Raw genomic sequence first — 23,543 nt, 5'->3', positions numbered from 1 at the left:
GAATAATAATATTCATCAGTTGTATTATAACAGCTCCTAGAAGCCCCTGCTGAGATTGGAGTTCCATTGTGCTAGGCACTGTACAGCCGCATAGTAAGAGATGTTACCCCAAGAGTAAGCAATATAAACAGATGAAATGAAGCGGGGGTGGGAGGTGGGATAAAGTATTATCCCCCTATTTTACAGATGGGGAACCAAGGCCCAGAGAGAAGATGTGACAAGGCCAAATTGGAAGGCTTATGGCGGAGCTGGTGGGAACTGAACTTTGAACTCATGAGTTACAGTAAAATACACTTAATGGTACAATCAAGTAACAACTCAACCTAAATGTTGTAACCCTTGTCCTCCTTGCCTCTATTCCCACACTTCTGTCTGAGTGTAAACTCTTTAGGGCAGGGACCATGTCTATTTTTAATCTGACTGTAAAGCCTAGTACTCTCTGATCACTTTATAAATAGTAATGACAATGCCTTTATTCTTTCTCTCTACTTTATTTGCTTAAAGAGGTACTCCTGCCATTAAAAGCATATTTAGTATTTCTCCTTGTTGTTAGATATAATGGGGGGCATACGGCTGATTTACTTTACATCACTCATGTTCTTTTAGTTGCTTGCATTTCACTCATATTGGACTATTTAAATTAGATTGGTAACTAAACTTTCCAATTAGTCTTTTGTATTTCAGGATTTCCTGCACTAGCCCAGTGCTGCTGTTTGTCTAAAAGCACAGAGGGTAATGTTGAAATACACTTTTTTCACCAAATTAAAATAGAGCAGAGAAAAGACACGTATTTATATAGTGAACCAAATTCCTTACTCCTTTGAACTCAATTGATTTCAGTTGAGTTACACCAAGGATGAATTTGGCTCATTGTTTCCATAATACCCTTTAAAACAACAAGAAGCTCAGTCATGGGCCTTAATCTGGTTGACAGTAATCCCTTGAAATGGCCCACCATACCTCTGTTCAGTGGTCCTGGAACAATTTTTGTAGTGGGGGAATGCGGAAACCATTTATTTGGGTTGTTACTACTTCAAGCCTGGAGGTGTGGCAGCACTCTCAGCACCTCTAGTTCCCGCACCTTTGCCTCTGTTTAATTTATTCCTCATATCAGTGAAGCAGTAAAACAAAGATGCAGTTCATGCTTTTAAAATTAAAAGTGCTGTGTTTTCCACGAGCTCCTGCTTGTGATGAACTCAGTTGTGGATTTTAAAACTACAGCCTCAAAAGTATTACGGTCTGGGGTTTTGGATCAGGCCAATTTCAAACTAGGTTGTTTTTTTTTTTTAACTAAACTAAAGAGAGCATGTCACAGCTTTCCAGATCTGTTATGTTTGCAACATACTGAATATTTTTTATCTCCATCATTTGTTCCTAGGACATGAAAGCTACATCACCTTTTGCCACTTAGAAAATGAGGTTGCATTCACATGTAGTGCAGATCACACAATTAGAAAGTGGGACGTGATGACAGGCCAGTGTCTGGCCATTTACCGAGGGCACACATCAATTGTCAACAGGTTGGTAATACAGATTCTTCATTTAAGAGGATCATTCCATTGTGCTTCTGTAACTTGACCACAGATAAATGGTCTGCAGTGCTGTTATAGCCCTGTGGGTCCCAGGATGTTGGAGAGACAAAGCGGGTGAGGTAATATCTTTCGTGGGACCTGAGGACGAGCTATGTGTAGCTCGAAAGCTTCTCTCTCTCTCTCTCTCTGTCTCTCTCTCTCCAACTGATGTTGGTCCAACAAAAGATATTACCTGACCCACCTTGTCTCTCTACAAATAAATTGTCTTTTTACCAGTAAGCTCCATTATGCAACTAAATGGGTTGTGTAAATCTTTGACTCTCTGCTACTCATGTTCTTTGCTGTAATGATGAGTTATCCTAGCAACAGTGCTGACACAGCTATAGACTGGAGATGGGAGAACAGCAAAAGGCTCACAGCATGGTGAATCTGCCACTGGGAATGGAATTCTAGAAGAAATTGTTCAGCTGAAGGCAGATGCCTGTGATAAATAGATTTTAAAAGCAGCACGTCAGCCATTCTTGTTAGCAAAAAGGACATAGTCCTGTTTGAATGATTTATTCCTTATTGTTAAAACTAAGTTTAAAACTACACTGTGACTTCTTACTGATCTTGCATAAAGAAAACCAAATACACACATGTAACAGAATCTGTAAACAGATAGGAGGAGAGAGCTCAAATACTGGGTCAGCCAGTTTTCATGACATCTTCAATTAAAGGAACACCAAAACATTGCCCATTTTAGATGGCTGCCTTCACAGCCTGAAAGGTGCCAAAAGGCCATGTCTGGGTTGTGAGTTCAATCCTTGAGGGGACCATTTAGGGATTTGAGGATTGGTCCTGCTTTGAGCAGGGGGTTGGACTAGATGATCTCCTGAGGTCCCTTCCAACCCTAATATTCTATGATTCTATGATCCTCCCCACCCTGCCCTGTCTCTAATTTGGATGTTTGGCTTCTGGATCTAAGTGGACCAGCTGCTCTTTCTCATTAAGGTGAAGGTGCTGTTAAGTGCTGTGTAGAACTTTATGGGCTGCATGCTGCTCTTTGATCAGATCTTCTGTAGTCCAGTGGATGGAGTGCTGGACTGGGTGTCTGATCTTACGTCTGTCACCGACTCCCTTTGAGAGTTTAAGGAAGTCACTTAACCTCTCTCTGCTTCAGTTTCTCTGGCTATGTCTACACTACAGCTTTTGTCAGCATAATTTATGTTGCTCAGGGGTGTGAATAAACCACCCTCCCCAGTGACATAAATTACACCAACATAAGCGCTGGTGTGGACAGCACTGTGTCAATGGCAGAGCTTCTCCTGCCAGTATAGGTAGCAGCCACTCGCTGGGGCTGAAGTAGTTAAGCCGTTGAGAGAACTCTCTCCCGTCTGCTTAGAGCAGCTACATTAGAAAGCTTACAGCAGCGCAGCTGTAGTGCACGGCTCTCTAGTGTTGCCGTAGCCTCTGTCTGTAAAATTGGGATAATGATGATTATCCTCTCTTTGTGAGATCCTTGGCTAGGTATTTATTTAAATGTCATTTTTAACCTGCCTGTTTGTCAGACCATTGCGTGATAATTGGTTTTAGGAACCATCATTTATGGTTCAACTTCTTGGAAACTAAATGTCTGATTAGTTTAATTGCTGTTATTGTTGGCTATTGTCTTAGGCCAGCATTTGGACAACTAAATAGCCATAATGAAAAATGAGCTGCTAAATAACAAGTTTAAAAAAGCAACTCATAACTAATGAATAACACATGGTAGCGCTGCTGGTCAAGGTTATTTTTTAGAGGGTGCCCAAAATTAATCAATTTTAGGTGCCTAAATAAGTTACATGACTTCAAAATGCTGAAGCAGGCTTTGTTTTGGCTTGGGTTTTAGGGGGGGGATGGAGGAGAGGGAAAGGAAGGATAGCATGTGATTATGTATAATGCATATGCATCAGGGCCAAATTATTTTGCACAAGCAACCTTAATTCTGGCATTTCCTAACTTCTGAGTGTTTATGTTTGCAACTTTAACATTCTTTTTATGTAGTTTTTTTTACACGTAATTCATATAGTTAATGAAAACATCAGCAATTAAATGAGGATAAAAATTGCTAAAGGATTAAACTCTCATTCTTCAGGGTATAAATATTCCCTAACTAGCTGGGATTAGGAAGAAACTTCTTTTATGGGCAAGTTATTCCATATGTAATTGTCCACTATGGGATTTTTTGTATCTTCCTCTGAAACATCTGGTGTTAGCCACTGTTGAAGATAGGATAGCAGATTAGATGGACCTCTGATCTGGTTTGGCAAGTCTTATGATCCTGGGACACTGATAATGGAAGATTATCAGAAATCTAGATACTTCCTGCAGGTTCAGTGGGGAATTGGAGTTGCTTGCTAGCAACATGGTGTGCTAAACTGGAAGGGAAATATTAAGAAGAAGAGAATCAAATGCCAAAGGCCAAAACCTCGATGAACCCTGAATGGAGTAGTCTTCTGCCTTGCAATGTGCCTGTTTTCATTTGTAACTGGGTAAGGCTCTAAAGGACTGTGTCATGTCCTTGCGTGTGGCAATGAGGTGCTCACACTGATATATTAAATATATCTGATGGTTGAACAATTATTTGAGGGACAGTTGCTTCTAGTACTTCATTGCACTCTTGGTACAGAACCCTTTATGCAGTCACTGGTGGCGAGGGGGGCGGAAGTTAAAGCACAAAGCAACAGTGTGTATACTAGTTGTTTATTTTTAACAGGATCCTGGTTGCCAAAGACTATCTATTTAGCGGCTCCTATGACAGGACAGCTCGGTGCTGGAGTGTGGAGAAGGAGAAACAAATCCAGGAATTCCGGGGCCATCGGAACTGTGTTCTGACTTTGGCTCACTACTCCTCCCGGGATGTTCTTGATGAGTCAGAGGAGGAGCAGCAGAAACTGAACAGAGACTTCCTGGTGACAGGAAGCACAGACTGCACTGTTAAGGTCTGGTGGGTGTCAAGTGGGCGTTGCTACCAGACTCTGCTAGGGCACACGGGGGCTGTTTTATGCCTTATACTTGATGCTCCAAACAGGGAGTTATTTTCTGGCAGCACAGATTATACCATCCGAACATGGAATATTGTGACCGGCGAGCAGTTAAAAGTGTTCAAAGAGCATCAAGGATCGGTTATCTGTCTAGAGGTAAGAACCAGTATGTTTCATACTGCCACCTGGAGGTGGGTATCCACATCATACCATTCTTGGCCAAGAACTGAATAGGCCAAGGGGACTGAGCCACCTTTTTCTACTCAGAAGAGGTTTCTCTGAGACAGTGTACAGAAATGACATGCAGGAAACCTGCCCAGTTGTTGCCTCATCCATAGCTAAAAAGCTTCAATACTGACAAGCTATAAAACAAGATGTTTCAGTGAGCACGACTAAGAAGCACAAGCTTTAGTCTCAGACCACAAAGTAGCCAGAAACTGGTGTTTGGGATAGAAAGCCAGGTAGAAGCAAGGCAGGCATTCCAGCTGGAACAGCTGCAGAGAAGGGCTAGTCGGATGATCAAGGGAATGGGGAACCTATCTTATGAGAGGAGACTAAAAGAGCTTGGCTTGTTTAGCTCTACAAAATGAAGGCTCAGAGGGGATATGATTGCTTTCTAGATACCTCAGAGGGATAAATACAAGGGAGGATGAAGAGCTATTTAAGCTAAAGGACAAAGTTAGCACAAGAACAAATGGGTATAAACTGGCCATGAATAAATTTAGGCTAGAAATTAGAAGAAGGTTTGTAAACATCAGAGGAGTGAGGTTCTGGAACAGCCTTCAATACGAGTAACAGTGGCAATCAGCCTAACTGGTTGATAAATTTATGAATGGGATTATATGACAGGGTTGGCTCCAGTAGCAGGCAGCTGGATTTGATGACCCAGGAAGTCCCCTCCAATCTTAGGTTTCTATGAAAGAGAACAGGGAGCTTTTTATCAGATCCATTTTTAACTTTTAATGTAATATTTTTGTTTAGCAAATGGGGTGAGAGCAAATTTTAACTTGGGGGAGATGGGTCTGTCTCTGGCCAGGCTTTAAAATATAAATAGTAAAGGAAACAATGGCATTCTGTAACCTTGAAACAACTCCTCTTCCACAGAAGCTGTTCTGTCTTTCCTGTGGCTTTCCAGTAGCTTCTGTATGGCTAAAGGCGAAGCAGGTCTAATTTTCCTGGATCTGTTACTTAGATCCTTTCTGAGCCTGGAATTCATGTGAGTTAGAATCATAGAATCATAGAATCAGAGTTGGAAGAGACCTCAGGAGGTCATCTAGTCCAACCCCCTGCTCAGAGCAGGACCAATCCCCAACTAAATCATCCCAGCCAGGGCTTTCTCAAGTTGGGCCTTAAAAACCTCTAAGGATGGAGATCCCACCACCTCCCTAGGTAACCCATTCCAGTGCTTCACCACCCTCCTACTGAAATAGTTTTTTGTAATATCCAACCTAGACCTCCCCCACTGCAACTTGAGACCATTGCTTCTTGTTCTGTCATCTGCCACCACTGAGAACAGCCTAGCTCCTTCCTCTTTGAAACCCCCCTTCAGGTAGCTGAAGGCTGCTATCAAATCCACCCTCACTCTTCTCTTTTGCAGACTAAATAATCCCAGTTCCCTCAGCCTCTCCTCGTAGGTCATGTGCTCCAGCCCCCTGATCATTTTTGTTGCTCTCTGCTGGACTCCCTCCAATTTGTCCACATCCTTTCTGTAGTCATAGGCAGTGAGTTATGTCGGCCTATGGTGCCCATGCTCCACCAACGTTTGGGCTTATATTTTCAGAGCTGTCTCGTTCATAGAAAGGACTGGGGCAACTGCCCCAGGCCCATGCTTTGGGGAGGCCCGTGCTTCAGGGGGGCGCAGGGTCCAGGGTGGCCTGCGGGGTTACTGGAGGGCCTGGCGCTGGTAGCAGCATGCGACCTGGCACCAGCCCCACCTCTTCCTGCCACTGCTCCACCCCGCCCCCATTCCACCCCTTCCACCGAGCCCCTGCCCCAGCGTCTTCCAGGCTTCTGTCCCCTCCCTGAGCAACTCTGGACCCTACCCTCCAGCGTATCTACCTTCCCCCCAGCTTAATGTCATCCACAAACTTGCTGAGGGTGCAATCCATCCCCTAATTCAGATCATTAATGAAGATATTGAACAAAACCGGCCCCAGGATTGACCCCTGGGGCACTCCGCTTGATACCAGCTGCCAACTAGACATTGAGCCATTGATCACTACCTGTTGAGCCCAATGATCTAGCCAGCTTTCTGTCAACCTTGTAGTCCATTCATCCAATCCATACTTCTTTAACTTGCTGGCAAGAATACTGTGGGAGACCGTATCAAAAGCTTTGCTAAAGCCAAAGTATGTCATGTCCACCGCTTTCCCCATAATCCACAGAGCCTGTTATCTCAGCATAGAAGGCAATGAGGTTGGTCAGGCATGACTTGCCCTTGCTGAATCCATGCTGACTGTTCCTGATCACCTTCCTCTCCTCCAAGTGCTTCAAAGTGGATTCCTTGAGGACCTAATCCATGATCTTTCCAGGGACTGAGGTGAGGCTGACCAGTCTGTAGTTCCCTGGATTCTCCTTTCCTTTTTTAAAGATGGGCACTATATTTGCATTTTTTTCTAATCGCCCAGGACCTCCTCTGATCACCATGAGGTTTCAATGATAATGGCCAATGGCTCTGCAATCACATCAGCCAACTCCTTCTGCACCCTCGGATGCTTTAGATCCGGACCCATGGACTTGTGCACGTCCAGCTTTTCTAAATAGTCCTTAACCTGTTCTTTCACCTCTGAGGGCTGCTCACCTCCACCTCATACTATGCTGCCCAGTGCAGCAGTCTGGGAGCTGACCTTGTCTGTGAAGACCGAGATAAAAAAAGCATTGAGTACTTCAGCTTTTTCCACGTCATTTGTCACTAGGTTGCCTCCCCCATTCATTAAGGGTCCCAAACTTTCCATGACCACCTTCTTGTTGTTAACATACCTGTAGAAACCCATGTTACCCTTCACATTCCTTGCTAGCTGCAACTCCAATTGTGTGCTTTGGTCTTCCTGATTACACCCCTGCACACTAGAGCAATATCCTTATACTCCTCCTTAGTCATCTGTCCAAGTTTCCACTTCTTGTAAGCTTCCTTTTTGTGTTTTAAGCTCACCGAAGATTTCTCTGTTAAGCCAGCCTGGTCGCTTGCCATATTTGCTATTCTTTCTGCATGTCGGAATGGTTTGCCCTCAATAAGGCTTCTTTAAAATACAGCCAACTCTCTTGGTCTCCTTTCCCCCTCATATTAGCCTCCCAGGGGATCCTGCCCATCAGTTTCCTGAGGGAGTCAAAGTCTGCTTTTCTCAAGTCCAGGGTCCATATTCTGCTGCTCTCCTTTCTTCCTTTTGTCAGGATCCTGAACTCGACCATCTCATGGTCACTGCTGCCCAGTTTGCCATCCACTTCTACTTCTGCTACCAATTCTTCCCTGTTTGTGAGCATCAGGTCAATAGGAGCATGGCCCCTAGTTGGTTCCTCCAGCACTTGCACCCGGAAGTTGTCCCCAGCACGCTCCAAAAACTTTTAGCTTGTCTGTAAACTGCTGTATTGCTCTTCCAGCAGATGTCAGGGTGATTGAAGTCCCCATGAGAACCAGGGCCTGTGATCCGGAAACTTCTGTTAGTTATCTGAAGACAGCCTCGTCTACCTCCACCTCCTGGTCTGGTGGTCTATAGCACACACCCACCACAATATCACCCTTGTTGCTCTCGCCTCTAAACTTAACCCAAAGATAACAGGCTTTTCTCCAGTTTCATCCTGGAGCTCTGAGCAATAACACTGCCCTCTTACATACACTGCAACTCCTCCACCTTTTCTCCCGTACCTGTCCTTCCTGAACAGTTTATACCCATCCATGACAGTACTCCAGTCATGTGAGTTACCCCACCAAGTCTCTGTTATTCCAATCACATCATAGCTCCTTGACTGCCAGGACTTCCAATTCTTCCTGCTTGTTTCCCAGGCTTCTTGCGTTCGTGTACAGGTCCCTAAAATAACTAGCCAATTGCCCTACTTTCTCAGTATGAATCAGGAGGCCTCCCCTGGTCCACCCTTCTTCTTGTTTCCTCCCGGTATCCCACTTCCCCACTTACCTCAAGGCTTAGGTTACCACACTCCATTGAACCTAGTTTAAAGCCCTCCTTATTAGGTTAGCAAGCCTGCCTGCGAAGATGCTCTTTCCTCTCTTCGTTAGGTGGATCCCATCTCTTCCTAGCAATCCTTCGACCATGGAATGTTGTTCCAGGAAGAAGAATCCAAAGCCCTCTCTCTGGCACCACCTGCTTAGCTATGCATTTACCTCCACAATTCGATGGTCCCTACCTGGGCCTTATCCTTCAACAGGGAGGATGGATGAGAACATGACTTGTGCCTCAAACTCCTTTATCCTTCTTTCCAGAGCTACGTAGTCTGCAATGACCTGCTCAAGGTCATTCTTGGCAGTATCATTGGTGTGCACGTGGAGAAGTAGGAAGGGATAGCGGTCCAAGGACTTGATCACACTGATAGATGAAAACCAGGAAATGGTAAAGGAGAAAAGACATGATGTAGTTTTTAGCAAAATCCTGTTTCATTTGTACCTCTTGCTGTCTATATTTCACTGTTTCTATGGCAAATTCCACCCCCTCACCCCCACCCCGGCTGCGAAATGGCAGAGCTGGGGGACATCTGGCATGAGGAGACTTGGATAAAATTGCTCCTCTCTTCCGAGTGTGTAGTTGAGATAACAGGTCATTTTTAAGAGGATATTTTTAGAAATTCCATGCTCTGGTGGCCGTAACTTCAGGGATTTCAAGCCCAAATGGTTTTAAATAGATGTATTGTGTTAGCTTCCAGGGGAAAACACATGCAGTCAACGCTCTTCTTGTTTACTGGTGTGTAAAATGATTGCTGCTCCTTTGCAGGGGAAAAATATATTAGTATCAGTTTAATAAGTGTTGCCATTGTTTTGTAAAGAAAATAGTTGCTGCTAGTTTCTACAGGCCAAAAAGCCTACTGTAATATGGGAATTTTAGTGTCCCTCTGTCTTAGAGGGAAAATTTAAAGCTGAATTATGCAACCACCAAATAACCTCTGTTTTGTTTGGATACATTTTTTGGGTTGTTTCTCTGCTCCCTCTGTGCTGCTATTATAGTAGCATGTTTTGAGGATGCTCTAGTAGCCAGTTACTGCTCTTAAAGGTATCATCAGAAGGCAAAAATAAGCAGAGAAAATAAAATGATTCTAAAATGTAACATATGCTTAATTCCTGCTTCAGACCCCATAAGAAGTAGGGTAAATTTCTGGCCCTGTTTCTGTCAATGGGATTTAGGCCATTGACTTCAGTGGAGCCAGGTTTTCACCCTACCGCTCTTCAAGAAACCTACTTTTCCTGAGTCTTGTTCTCAAAAGTAACTAAACTGCTTTTGCTGAAACTTTGCAAAAATCTGTGGCCTGAGGCAGAAACCAAGCCTGGAAAATATCAGTCCAAATGGTTAAAGTTCGGCAAGGTTGTAAGCAAATGAAAATGGACTGTAATGAAAAGTGTTAGGTAGTTTTAACTATAGGCAGCGCTACATGCATAAGCCCTGCCTTAGAATACCGTAAATCAATGGAGTCAGACCTCTTCAATCTGAGGGCCAGACATATTGTTTCAGAAAGAGCAAAGGGGTCACAGTGAGTAGTTCGGGGCTGATTTTTCTGTCTTGTTCCCTTTGCATTTTTCTGGTGGTGAAAAGGGAGCAGAAACCACCTGCAAGATTCCCCTGGTGTATGGGGGACAGTGTCTGGTGGGAATACAGCTGGGATACCATGGTTTTATACTTCATTTCCTGTGGCTCCAGGTTCAAAAGACATATTGGGAGGAGTGGGGACAGTGAAGTGGCAGGATTGGGCTGTGTTCTGGATTTCCTCAGTTGGCATGTGGTCTCTTGAGTATCCCTGCCAGCTGGCACAAGCTAAAGTAGCCTCCAGGCTGTTCTGGGGGTAGAATCAGGAAGCCGTGAGTGGTGGTTGGTTCTTAGGTTTTCTCCCTGTCTCCCGCTCCCCCCTTTTCTTGGGCTGTCCTTTGCTAGGTGCTCCCATTGGATTAGGCAGAGCCAGTCAAGCTTCCAACCTGCTCCCTCTGAGACTTCCATTGCCTGTTACCTAACCAGGTTGTGGAGCAGCTAGAGCTACTCACTCTTTCCTCTCCCTGCAATGCAACAAACAACCAGCCTGGCGGCTGCATCAGGGAAGGTACAGCAGCTGCTTGGAGACCGCTGGGGAGGATGTAGCGATGCAGTTGATTCAGACCTATGCGTTTAAAAATGTCAGGGCATGGCTAAGGGAACATTATCCATTCATAACCAAATACATGCTTTCCTTACCACAACCGTTTGGACAACCTTCCCTAAATATATACAGTACCTCTTAACCTGAGAATTTCCAAGGTGTTCTACCAACTGTCCCCAGATTTTGCTTCATCTACTACTGATGTACAGCCTCTGGGGGTATTTGTCAAAATGACGCTGCAAGAGGAGGTTGCTCTGGTGGGGGAGTGGCATTAATGTGAAAGAAAGCATAGAGTTAAATAAAGTAAAAATTAGAGGTGTCCAGTGATTAAAAAAATTGCACCGTTAAACAATAATAGAATACCATTTATTTAAATATTTTTGGATGTTTTCTACATTTTCAAGTATATTGATTTTAATTAACACAGAATACAAAGTGTGCAGTGCTCACTTTATATTTATATTTGATTTCAAGTTTCTGCATCAGAATGTTGCTCTTTTAAGACTTCAGAAAGCATGCTCCACAACTCATCCCTCCCGGATTTGAAAGGCACTTCAGGTTCTTAAACCTTGGATCTAGTGCTCTAGCTATCTTTAGAAATCTTACATAGGTACCTTATTTGTGTTTTGTCAAATCTGCAGTGAAAATGTTCTTAAAATGAACAACATGTGCTGGGTCATCATCTGAGACTGCGATAACATGAAATATATGGCAGAATGCAAGTAAAACAGAGCAGGAGACATGCAGTTCTCCCCCAAGATGTCTAGTCACAAACTTACTTAATGCGTTATTTTTTTTAACAAGCATCATCAGCATGGAAGCATGTCCTCTGGAATGGTAGCCGAAGCATGAAGGGGCATATGAATATTTAGCATATCTGGCACGTAAATATCTTGTAGTGTTGGCTACAAAAGTACCATGCAAATGCCTGTTCTCACTTTCTGGTGACATTGTAAATAAGAAGAAGGCAGCACTATCTCCTGTAAATGTAAACAAACTTGTTTTTCTGAGCAATTGGCTAAACAAGAAATAGGACTGTGTGGACTTGTAGGCTCTAAAGTTTTATGCTGTTTTTTATTTTTGAGTGCAGTTATGTAACAAAAAAAATCTGCCTTTGTAAGTTGCACTTTCATGACAAAGGGATTGCACTACAATACTTGTATGAGGTGAATTAAAAATACTGTTTCTTTTGTTTATCATTTTTACAGTGCAAATATTTGTAATTAAAATAATATACACTTTGATTTCAATTACAACACAGAATACAGTGTATATGGAAAATGTAGGAAAAAATCCAAAATATTTCATAAATTTCAATTGTATTCTATTGTTTAACCATGTGATTAAAACTGTAGTTAATTGTAATTATTTTTTTAATTGTGATTAATTTTTTTAAGTTAATCACGTGAGTTAATTGTGATTAATTGACAGCCCAGATAAAAATCTTAAATGAAACAAACTGTGCCATAGGATATCTATAGATAGAAAAATTCCATACTTGACTAGAAACAGTATAGCAGTAGGAATATACTACTGCGTGCCTGACCAGGATGGTATCCATGACTGTGACATGCCGAGGGAGGTTAGAGAGGCTACAAAAGCAGAAATTACAATAATAATGGGTGACTTCAACTATCCTCGCCTCAGGACATGATGCAGATAAGATTTCTAGACACCATAAATGAGTGTTTCTTGGTGCAGCTAGTTCTAGAACCCACAAAGGGAGAGGCAATTCTTGATTTACACCTAAATGGAGCACAGGATCTGATCTGTATAGCTGAACTGCTCGGTAATAGTGACCGTAATGTAATTAAATTTAATATCTTTGGAGAGGTGATAATACAAAAAAACCTGTCATGGTAACATTTAATTTAAAAAAGGGAAACTACACAAAAACGAATATGCTTGTTATATGGAAAATAAAAGGTGTTGCCACAAGGTTTAAATGCCTGCAGGCAGCGTGCTGGACTACTTAAAAAACCGTAATAGAGGCTCAGATTAAATGTATACCACAAATCAGAAAAGACAGTAAGAGGAGCAAAAGAATGCCACCTGGCTTTTATAAAGGGAAATCATGCCTCACCAATCTCCTAGAATTCTTTGAGGGGGTCAACAAGCATGTGAACAAGGGTGATCCAGTTGATATACTGTACTTGGATTTTCAGAAAGTGTGTGACAAAGTTCTTCACCAAAGTCTCATAAGGAAACTAAGTCGTTGCGGGCCAACAGAGAAGGTCTTTTCATGGATCAGTAACTGTCTGAAAGATGATAAACTAAGGGTAGGAATAAATGGTCAATTTTCACAATGCAGAGGAGTAAACAGTGGTGTTTCCCAAGGATCTGTACTGGGACTTGTGCTGTTCAGTATATTCTCTAATGATCGGGAAAAGGGGGTGAACAGTGAGGTGGCAAAGTTTGCAGATGATACAGAACCAGTCAAGATAGTTAAGTCCAAAGCAGACTGTGAAGAGTTACAGGTGGATCTCAAAACTGGGTGACTGGGCAAGAAAATGGCAGATAAAATTCAATGTTGATAAGGACAAAGTAATGCACAATGGAGAAAAAATAATTCCAACTACAGTAATATATAACATAAAAATGATGGGTTAGCTTTTACCATGCGAGAAAGATCTTGGAGTCACTGTGGATAGTTCTTTGAAACCTTCAGCTCAATGTGCAGCGGGGGCCAAAAGGGCTAACAGTAGGGCAGGAACTATTAGGAAAGGGATAGATAACAAGATGGAAAATATCATAATACTGCTATAAAAATCCATGGTGAGCCCACACCTGCAATGCTGTGTCCAATTCTGATTGCCCCATCTCAAAAGGGATATAGTAGAACTGGAAAAGGTTGAGAGAAGGGCCACAAAAACGATCAAGGATATGGAATGGCTTTTGTCTGAGGAGAGACTAAAAAGATTAGGTTTGTTCAGCTTAGAAAATAGTTAACTGGGGCAGGGGTTGGGGGGGGAGGAGGAGTCTATAAAATCATGAATGGTGTGGAGAAAGTGAACAGAGAAGTATTATTTACCCTTTCTCATAATATGCAAACCAAGGGTCACCCAATGAAATTAATAGGCAGCAGCTTTAATACAAACAAGAGGAAATATTTTTTCACACAATTAGCTGGTGGAACTCATATCCATGGATGTTGTGATGGCCAAAAGTATAGCTGGGTTAGAAAAACAACTAGACAAGTTCATTGCTGATAGGTCTATTAATGGCTATTAGCCAAGATGGTCAGGGATTCAGCCCCATGCTTGAGGTGACCCTAAACTTCTGGCTGACAGAAGCCAGAACTGAAAGATGGGTGGATCAGTTCAAAATTGCCCTATTGTGTACACTCTCCCTGAAGCTTTGATGCTGGCTACTGTTGGAGATGGGATACTGGGCTAGATAGACCATTGGGTCTGACCAGTATGGCATCTCCTATGTTCTTATGAGGAACATAGGTTAGTAGAATGAAGTTATCCAGTTTGGGATTTAGTTTGGAAGCCAAAGGAAACATTCCTACTGTGGTGTAAAGTGCAACATGACCAAAAACAGGCAGGGGCTTAGCTCTGGGTCTCCCAAAATACGGCACCTTTAGTAGGACAAGTCGCCCTAAAGATGTATTGAATTTTAGTACTCGGGATGGAGCAGTGCCACCTACTAAATTGTCACTTGCACTCCATTTCCTGATGCAGTGTGATCACAAGAGGAGGAACAACTTGTCCTGTTGTTCCAGTTGTTAACTGGATTTGAAATGTTCTTAAATCTCGTAATTTGCCTCAGTATTTATTTTATAACTAGTCAGGTGATGCACATATAAATCTGTGTAGTGTATTTTTGTACAGTACCTGAGGGGTACTAGAGAAGCGTAGTTTCAGCACCAATCCAACAGATCAAGCTGCAGTGGAGGAGTTGGTCTGTTTGTTTGTTTTCTGAGAATCCAGCCAGCATAACAACTATGGTCTTATTGTCAGAAAACAACCTCTTGTCTGCAGATTTTTTTTTGCTCATTAAAATGAATGTGGTTGGAATAGGATCTTGAACGGCCAGCTCAGCTGAAAGCTCGTATAGTTGGTCCTCAGGAACTGGTCCCATTAGTGATTCTGTATTTAGCAAGCTCAGTTTAAATGAGTCTCCTGCTGAAAAGTTGTGGGAATGCAGCCCAGTGATGTGGTGAGTAAGTAGATAATTGGGAATTTGATACGCGAAGAGACACAGGAGTGGCTGGGAATGTGCATGGATGCACTGACACCAATAATGTTTGTCCAGATCTGATTGAAGGGCTGAGAAGTGAACTTGTTCTCCTTGGCTGAAAAGAAACTGCTGAGCGTCAGTTCATTTGCAAATTTGACACCATCCGCTCAGGATTAAACAAAGGCCTGGGCTACACTGGCGCTTTACAGCGCTGCAACTTTCTCGCTCAGGAGTGTGAAAAAAAACACCCCCCTGAGCGCTGCAAGGTACAGTGCTGTAAAGCGCCAGTGTAAACAGTGCCACAGCGCTGGGAGCGCGGCTCCCAGCGCTGCAAGCTAAACCCCATCAGGATGTGGAGTACGTGCAGCGCTGCGACCACACTCGCACTTCAAAGCGTAGCCATACCCATAGACTGTGAATGGCTTGCCAACTACAAAACCAGTTTCTCCTTCCTTGGTGTTTACACCTTAACTGCTAGAAGAGGGCCTCATCCTCCCTGATTGAACTAACCTCATTATCTCCAGACTGATTCTGGCCTGCATATTTATACCTGCCTCTGGAAATTTCCATTACAACCGTCTAACAAAGTGGGTATTCACTCACGAAAGCTCATGCTCCAATACGTCTGTTGGTCTGTAAGGTGCCACGGGACTCTGTTGCTTTTTACAGATCCAGACGAACATGGCTACCCCTCTGATATCTGGCAGAGATGTACCTGTGAGAGGAAAGGGCATGTCTATGCGCCTTGGCATAAGTACCAGCCAGGCAGTTGTATTGCAGATATTTTTGGCCGTCATACAAAGAGAAGGGAAATTTTGAGCTGCTTTGCATGTTCAGATCCACCAAACTGCTGAGCATTAAGCCATTACTGGCCACTTCAGTCTTGAGAGCTGCCTGGATGGGAACATTGCTATTAAAGTAGTGTTTTAGAGGCCCAACCAAGAGCAGAGCCACTCAGAAGATGACCTCACCATAGCTAAAGCGGTAACAATTTTACCATTATGATCTGTTTTGCTCCTGCCCTAATTTTGCTAGTGCTAAACTGGTCTGCCTGAAATTTCTCATGCAATAGCATATCTCAAATGGTGTGGCCTGAATGATCAGATTTGTTCTATTCTTCCGTGGTAGGTGAGAGCTAATGTTTCAGCTGGCACAGAGTGCAGAGGAGAAGCCTCTCTCAGCAACTGGGCTAGTGAACAGGTCGGCGTTCTGGGCAGCTATACAGTGATAGCCACTTGTCATAAACAGATAGCTAAGGGTTAATGTCTCTTTCACCTGAAACACCTGACCAGAGAACCAATCAGGAAACCGGATTTTTTCAACCTTGGGTGGAGGGAAGTGTGTCTCTGAGTCTTTTGTCTGTCTGCCTGTTTCCTCTGAGCTTTGGAGAAGTAGTTCGATTTTCTAGTCTTCTGTTTCTAAGTGTAAGGACAAAGAGGTCAGATAGTAAGTTCTATGGTTTCTTTTCTTTGGTATTTGCATGAATATCAGTGCTGGCGTGCTTTGATTTGTATTCTTTTTGAATAAGGCTGTTTATTCAATATTCTTTTAAGCAATTGACCCTGTGTTGTATCATCTTAATGCAGAGAGAACATTTGTATTTTTTCTTTCTTTTTTATATAAAGTTTTCTTTTAAGACCTGTTGGAGTTTTTCTTTACTTCAGGGAAATTAAGTCTGTACTCACCAGGGAATTGGTGGGAGGAAGAAATCAAGGGGAGAGCTGTGTGTTGGATTGCTAGCCTGATTTTGCATTTCCTCTGGGTGAAGAGGAAAGTGCTTTTGTTCCAGGATTGGGAACGGAGAGGGGGAATCACTCTGCGTAGTTTCACAGAGCTTGTGTCTGTGTATCCCTCCAGGAGCATCTGGAGGGGGGAAGGGAATCAGGATTATTTCCCTTTGTTGTGAGACTCAAGGGATTTGGGTCTTGTGGTCCCCAGGGAAGGTTTTTCAGGGGGACCAGAGTGCCCCAAAACACTCTAATTTTTTGGGTGGTGGCAGCAGTACCAGGTCCAAGCTGGTAACTAAGCTTGGAGGTTTTCATGCTAACCCCCAAATTGTGGACGCTAAGGTCCAGAATCTGGGAATAAGGTTATGATATGGTGTGCAGCGTTGTGGGAAAGATACAATCCAGAAGCCAGTAGGAATATTATATTTTTCTTTTCTCTGCTAGGGGCTTTTTAGCAGAGAGAAACAGTTTGGTTTTAAAAGGGAACCAGAGAGAATTTTTTTTTCTGCTCTCTAGCAGTTTGTGGTTTGCATGTTAAGCGAGAAGCCATTACCAAACTGTTAAGGGTCTTTTGTCATGCAATAGCCCTCCCATTAGGTGGCAAGTACCAGCACTTATATGCATGTAAATACCAAAGAAAAGAAACCATATAACTTACTATCTGATCTCTTTGTCCTTACACTTAGAAACAGAAGACTAGAAAGTAGAAAGTACTTCTCCAAAGCTCAGAGACAGCAGGAAGACAGACAAAAGACTCAGAGACACACTTCCCTCCACCCAAGGTTGAAAAAATCCGGTTTCCTGATTGGTTCTCTGGTCAGGTGTTTCAGGTGAAAGAGACATTAACCCTTAGCTATCTGTTTATGACACCACTCCATATAATTCATTTCTAAATAAGGCTTTAAAACCAGGCAGCTGGTTGCCATCTCCTTTTTTTAGCTAATTAGCTTTCAGATGTTTAGACCCCTTTGAATTAGGCACTTCAGGATCTACTTTTCTCATTGATATTGGATCTGCAAATCTCAGCTGGTGCTCTCTATTTATTAGACGTTTCCGTGGTTTGCCATGCTTTTCCCCGGCCAAAATTGGGAAATCGGCCAAAGCGATCAAGGCTTCTCCAAAGTCAGCCAAGGAAAGTACTGCTCTGAGGATATCACTGCTTCTCCAGGCCAGTGGCAGATTAGAATTTGTAACTGTATCTTCTGATCACTTATAAATCAGGAGTTGACAGACCTGGGTATATTTAAAAAAGCTGTTGGGTAAAGTTTTTGGTTTTTTCCCCTCCCTCACCTAAATCACGGAAAATTAATTTGCACTCTTGTCAGCATAAGGCATCTGTATCTTTGTAATGAAACAAATAAAATTAAAAATTATAATATTTGACATTTTGTAGTGAGGACCTAATTTAGGATTTTGCGTACTTGATAATCTATATCATACAATGCATATCTCATACCTGAGATTGCAGTCATTTTTCTATTTCATTAGCCAAATTAATTTTTTAGGGGATTGCCTAAAGTATTTTATTTCATATTTTATATTCTGTGAACTAATAAAACAAATGGGTGAGGCCTTACTAAACTAGAAAGTTCATTAGCGTGACCGGACAGCAAGTGTGAAAAGTTGGGACGGGGGTGGGAGGTAATAGGTGCCTATATAAGAAAAAGCCCCTAATATCAAGACTGTCCCTATAAACTAGGGACATCTGGTCACCCTAATGTTCACTCTCTTTGGTCTGTATAGTTTGTTTTTGTATGTAAATAGATTTTGCTTTAATAAAGGAACAGGATTGGATAAGTCAAGAGTTGGTAATGATATATGGAATATTTCACATCTAGGAAGAATTGTCTAGTGGTTAGGGCACTAGCCTGAGACTTGAGACCCACGTTCAATTCCCTGCTTCACCATAAACTTCCTGTATGATCTTGGGCATATCTAATTTTTCTTCCCTAATTCCCCATCTGTAAAATGGGTGTATTATTAATTCCTTGCCTCGCAGGACTATTGAGAGACACTCAGATAGTAAAGGGATGGGCGCCACACAAGTACAAGAGGTGGATCTAGGTTATAATGGGATGTATCCCCAGGGTGAAGCCTGGAAGTTGTTGGAACCGCTGTGCTCCCCTAACTATTCAGCTGGGTTGGCCTCTCCCCCTGCTCTGCTGGCGAGACACAGCCAGTCCTTCTGGGCCCTGTTATCACTCAAAATGACAGCAGGTGGCAACACACACCCCACTAAGTCACCTGAGTACTTTAACTTAGCCACTTATGGACCAACAATGGAGGCACCAGCCAATTTCACAGATCTCCATCACTGCACTCCTGTTGGAGCATAAACACAGAATTAGACCATCTTGCACTGTACAGGGATCTGTATCTGTACAGTGCAAACTCATTAATTAGTCTGTTCCCCTCTCGCTGTGGGGAAGATATGCCCAGCCTTTGCTAACAGAGCTAAGATTTCCAAATGCTTCACTCAAAAATACTCCAGTTAAGATAAAACATAAAACAGGTTTATTAACTATAGAAAGATAGATTTTAAATGCTTATAAGTGATAGCAAACAGATCAAAGCAGGTTACCTAGGAAATCAAACAATCACACTCTAAGTCTCATGGAAACTGGATTGGATTTGAATCAACAATATCTCACCCTGGATTGCAGAGTCTTGATGTGCAGGCTGCATCTGCTTTTCAGCCTGAGTTCCCCTCCCCCTTTCAAAGTCCTTTGTCTTCCATAGGTTCTTTCAAGTGTTGAGTTGTGGGGCAGTGAAGAGAAATCAAGATGTCGCTCCCTGTCTTTTATAGTTTCTTCCAGTTTGCTGGAAAGTCTATAAATGTGGAAGGGAGGAGTCCACCTCTGTTGGCCAAACATTCTCCATTGTCTCAGTGCTCCCTGGGAGGAGGCTTCCTTATCATAGGGTCGGAAGGGACCTCAGGAGATCTTCTAGTCCAAACCCCTGCTCAAAGCAGGACCAATCCCAAGATAGATTTTTTGTCCCAGTTCCCCAAATGGTCCCCTCAAGGATTGAACTCACAACCCTGGGTTTGAGCAGGCCAATGCTCAAACCATTGAGCTATCCCTCCCCCCTTATGCAGAGCTCCTGTGTCAGTGGGTTCTTCCCTTGATGAATGTCTGGCTACTCCACTGTTGTACCTGAAAGGCTGGTTTGGGGTGCTTCACATCATACTTTAGTAACTCACACATAGCAAGATTTCATAACTTTACATACAATGATAGCACATACAATCCAACAAGATGTTAATGTTTAGCTTTCGCAGATCAAGACTTTTAGAATGATACCTCACAAGGAATACTTTGTACAGAACATCTTGTTATTACATCACCATGGTAAATATGAGGTGCTTCGGGGTGCAGAGTGCCATATAGGTTACAGCTTCAAATCCAGTGGGAGTTTGTGAAAGCTGTCACCAACTGATGGCTGACAGGTGCCCTAGGTGCAATGAGATGGTGGCTTCAGTTCAGTTCCTATTGCAAAAACAGCAGTAAAAGGAGTGGAAGGATTATGTTATGGTTAAGGACTGGGACTTGAGAGATTTGTTCCTGATTCGGCCACAGACTTCCTGAGTGACCCTTGGCAAATATTTAACATGTTGATACTTCAGTTTCCCAGTCTGTAAAATGAGGCTGGTAATACTTTTCTATATCATATGGGTATTGCAGGTCTCTAGCATCATTAGATTGGTGTGATGCCCAGTCAGCCTCTATGCAGGACTCCCCTTGACATCAGAGAGCGTTTGATCAAGCAAGGGGTTATCTTCTGGACAGGGCTTATATTCACAGAGTATTTCCCAGGGCCCCCACCCCCATTCCTCATGGGAGGTGCCTGGGGGCTTGGGGGCTCCCTGAAACCAGCTCGCAGCCCCCCCAGAGGGCCCTGGACCCCTAGTGGGGAACTGTAACACCATCAGACAGGAGTCAAGTTTTTAAAATATTTACTGGTGCTCTGCTCCAGTCAGCTCTAGCTGAATTTAAGCCCTGCTTCTGGATGTGGCAGCCTTTAACCTGTGTGCTCATATGGGAAAATAAGCCATTATTCCTTGTGCAAGTTCTCTTCCAATTGCCACCTGTTTCTCCCTCTTCTTTACGTGTTTAAATCAGTCCCAAGGGGGTTCCTACCAGCCCTTAAAAACCTGATATGTGAAACTGTGATTACCCTGGCACCTGAACTGGAACTTTTGGTATGAGAAATTTCTTTTTTTTGTTAGTGTAGCACCAGCTGCATGCTAGACGCTTTACAGACAAGTGTCCAACCAGAGTCCTTGCTCTGAAGAGGTTACAATCTTAGTATTTTAATGATGCCTGTTTTGTCTTGGTTTATTTTCCTTATCGATATGTTTGAAGAACTCAGTGAGATCTTTCCCATAGTAGGGAAGGCTGATGAGAGGAAGGATGGCCTTGTGGCTAAGGCACTGGACTATGACTCAGGAAGACTGGGTTTAATTCACAGCTGTGCCACAGCCTTGCTACAACATGATCTTGCACTAGCCACTTAATCTCCCTTTGCTTCTGTTTCCCATCTGTCTGGTGGAGGTAATCCTGCCCTTCCTGTCTTGTCGGTTTAGACTGTAAGGGATTGTCTCCTACTATGTGTATTTACAGTGACTAGCACAATGAAGTCCTGATCTCAGCTGAAGCCTCTAGTCTAGGAAGTTTTGCTGTAATACAAATAATATTGGAAACCGTTTTAATTGCTACATCGCTAAGATCATTTATGAAACACTTCTAGGATCCTGTCTGAAAACAGCATTTTAAAAAATGTTATTGCATCATTGAACAATACTGGAAACACACATCCAAAACAGTTACAAAGAAAACACAGTATTTCAAAACACTGACCTTGTCTGTTGTTATCCCATTAGCCTCTGACTTGGTTTATTTAATTTGCCTTTTTGTCCCTTAGGATTTGTTCTTTGAGGGTTTATTTTTATTTGAAATTTGTGATCTCACAACGTATTTACCAATTGTTGTTAGTCTAATACTTTTATAAACTGACAAACTAGTCCAAACTCTCTACTAGTGCAGCTCCATAAACTTCAAGAGAGATGTGCCCACTTTCACCAAAAGAGAATCTGGCTCTTAATCTCTCCCTTGTTTGAAATTTGGAAACCATTTTTAGGGCCCAGAAGTCCCATGAGGGACGTGGTTGTGCAAAGAATACAGGATCAGGCAATTATGTTTCAGCTCAGAGAGGACTGTTTAGCTGAAACCTCCCTCTAAAAGCTAATTGCCTTTTTTTTTTTTTCAGTTGGAAGATGTGACTGAGGATGAATCACTTGAGTGCAATTCCCTGAATTTTCCCTGGAGGCTATTGCCAATGTTCTTTTCTCTTTCCCCCTCAGCTGGTGAATCGATACTTGTATTCAGGAAGTGCAGACAAGACGGTGAAGTGCTGGTTAGCAGACACTGGGGAGCAAGTCCAAACATACAAGACTCACAAACACAGCGTTAGCACTTTGAAATACCATGCAGGAATCTGTAAGTTGCCTTTCCACAAATGTTGTCTCATTTTCCCTGCTATTTATGGATGTTTTTCCTTTGATTAAAAGTGAATAATAAAAGTAACATTATAGTTGTGAGGAGTGAGATCTTGTGAAATCTTCACTGACTCTTCCTCCTGCCCTAGTGCTACTAGATTGAGCACCAAAGTATGCCTTCACTTGTCCCAAGCAGAACATCACTGCAGGTGCATGCAGCTGCTTCTACTCCCTAGCTGCAGTGGGATCCTTCTATTTCTGCACATCTCAAAGTATCTCTGGATGGGTTGAAGATGTGGCTAGGCTCTATCATGTTCACCAGTTAGCACTAGAGCATGCAGGTATAGCAAGGTATTGGGTTTGTGAAATGCACAATTTATTGTTCTCAAACTAAAATATATATCTGTGAAACTTGGCTCCTTCTCCTTCCAAAACATTCTGTCTACTTTGTCCTGAAAGCTGAAACTCCTCTTCAGACCCCCATAATCTCCCACCCTGATTCCTGCAAATAACTAACGTCTTTTGCCTACAAACCCCATCAAGGCCTCATTGTACTAGGCACTACTAACAATGAAGATAGTTCCTGCCTCAGAGAGTTTACAGTTTAGACCTCTGGCCATATCCTCTCCCCTCTCCGAATTCCTTTGTTGGCTACCTCTTCTAGCATGTCTCATTTATGCTTCTTGTTCTTGGCTTCAGGATCATGTATAATGCTGATCCTAGATAGTCATCATCCTGAGCCTTTTTATGTATCATCTTCTGGCCTGATCTGCGAATGATATAGCCGTGGTGTGCTATTTGCCCAATAAATGTCTCCATGCCTTCTTGCATACAGGCAACATGGAAGAAATGCCCTTCCTGAGCCAATCCACAAGACCACTGCTCTCTCCTCTTCAGCTCCCTCTTCCACATCTGCCTCAACTAGGGCACCTGCAAATAACTCTAACTGCATTTTTGTGGGGTATTGGAAGTAACTGTCCATCCCTATAGGTGAAAGGACAGTACAATGGTAGGTGAAATTCACTGTTGACAAATACAAAGTAATGCACATTGGAAAGAATAATATGAACTACTCAGACATACAGATCATGGGTAAACAATGATTAGCTGACATGATACTGAATATGGTTTTCCTTGGTCCACACTGACTGGTTGGTCATGATCAGAATCAAGTAAGTTAACTTGATTTCATTGTTGTACTTGGGCATTTAAGAAGTGTTCATGTAGACAAGCCCAGAGGCATGATACTGAACTATATACACTGCTGGTCTGATCCACTGCTGTAACTCCTACTTCCTATTAGGGAGGA

The 23,543-nt window shown here is 42.8% G+C and overlaps 1 protein-coding gene across 4 annotated transcripts in view; it reads left to right on the top strand.

Moving 5' to 3' along the window:
• WDR86 (WD repeat domain 86) overlaps positions 1–23,543 on the top strand; it is a 50,557-nt gene that overhangs the window by 8,525 nt on the left and 18,489 nt on the right. For all 4 annotated transcript variants that reach the window (XM_030550035.1, XM_030550036.1, XM_030550034.1 and 1 more), the window contains 3 exons: positions 1,379–1,520; positions 4,270–4,693; positions 22,100–22,235. In XM_030550035.1, coding sequence (XP_030405895.1) covers positions 1,379–1,520; positions 4,270–4,693; positions 22,100–22,235 — 702 coding nt within the window. The remainder of the gene's footprint in view (positions 1–1,378; positions 1,521–4,269; positions 4,694–22,099; positions 22,236–23,543) is intronic.

This window comes from Gopherus evgoodei, chromosome 2 (genome assembly GCF_007399415.2).
Source record: "Gopherus evgoodei ecotype Sinaloan lineage chromosome 2, rGopEvg1_v1.p, whole genome shotgun sequence".
Lineage (NCBI taxonomy): Eukaryota > Metazoa > Chordata > Testudines > Testudinidae > Gopherus > Gopherus evgoodei.
This window is presented reverse-complemented; position numbering and strand designations above follow the sequence as displayed.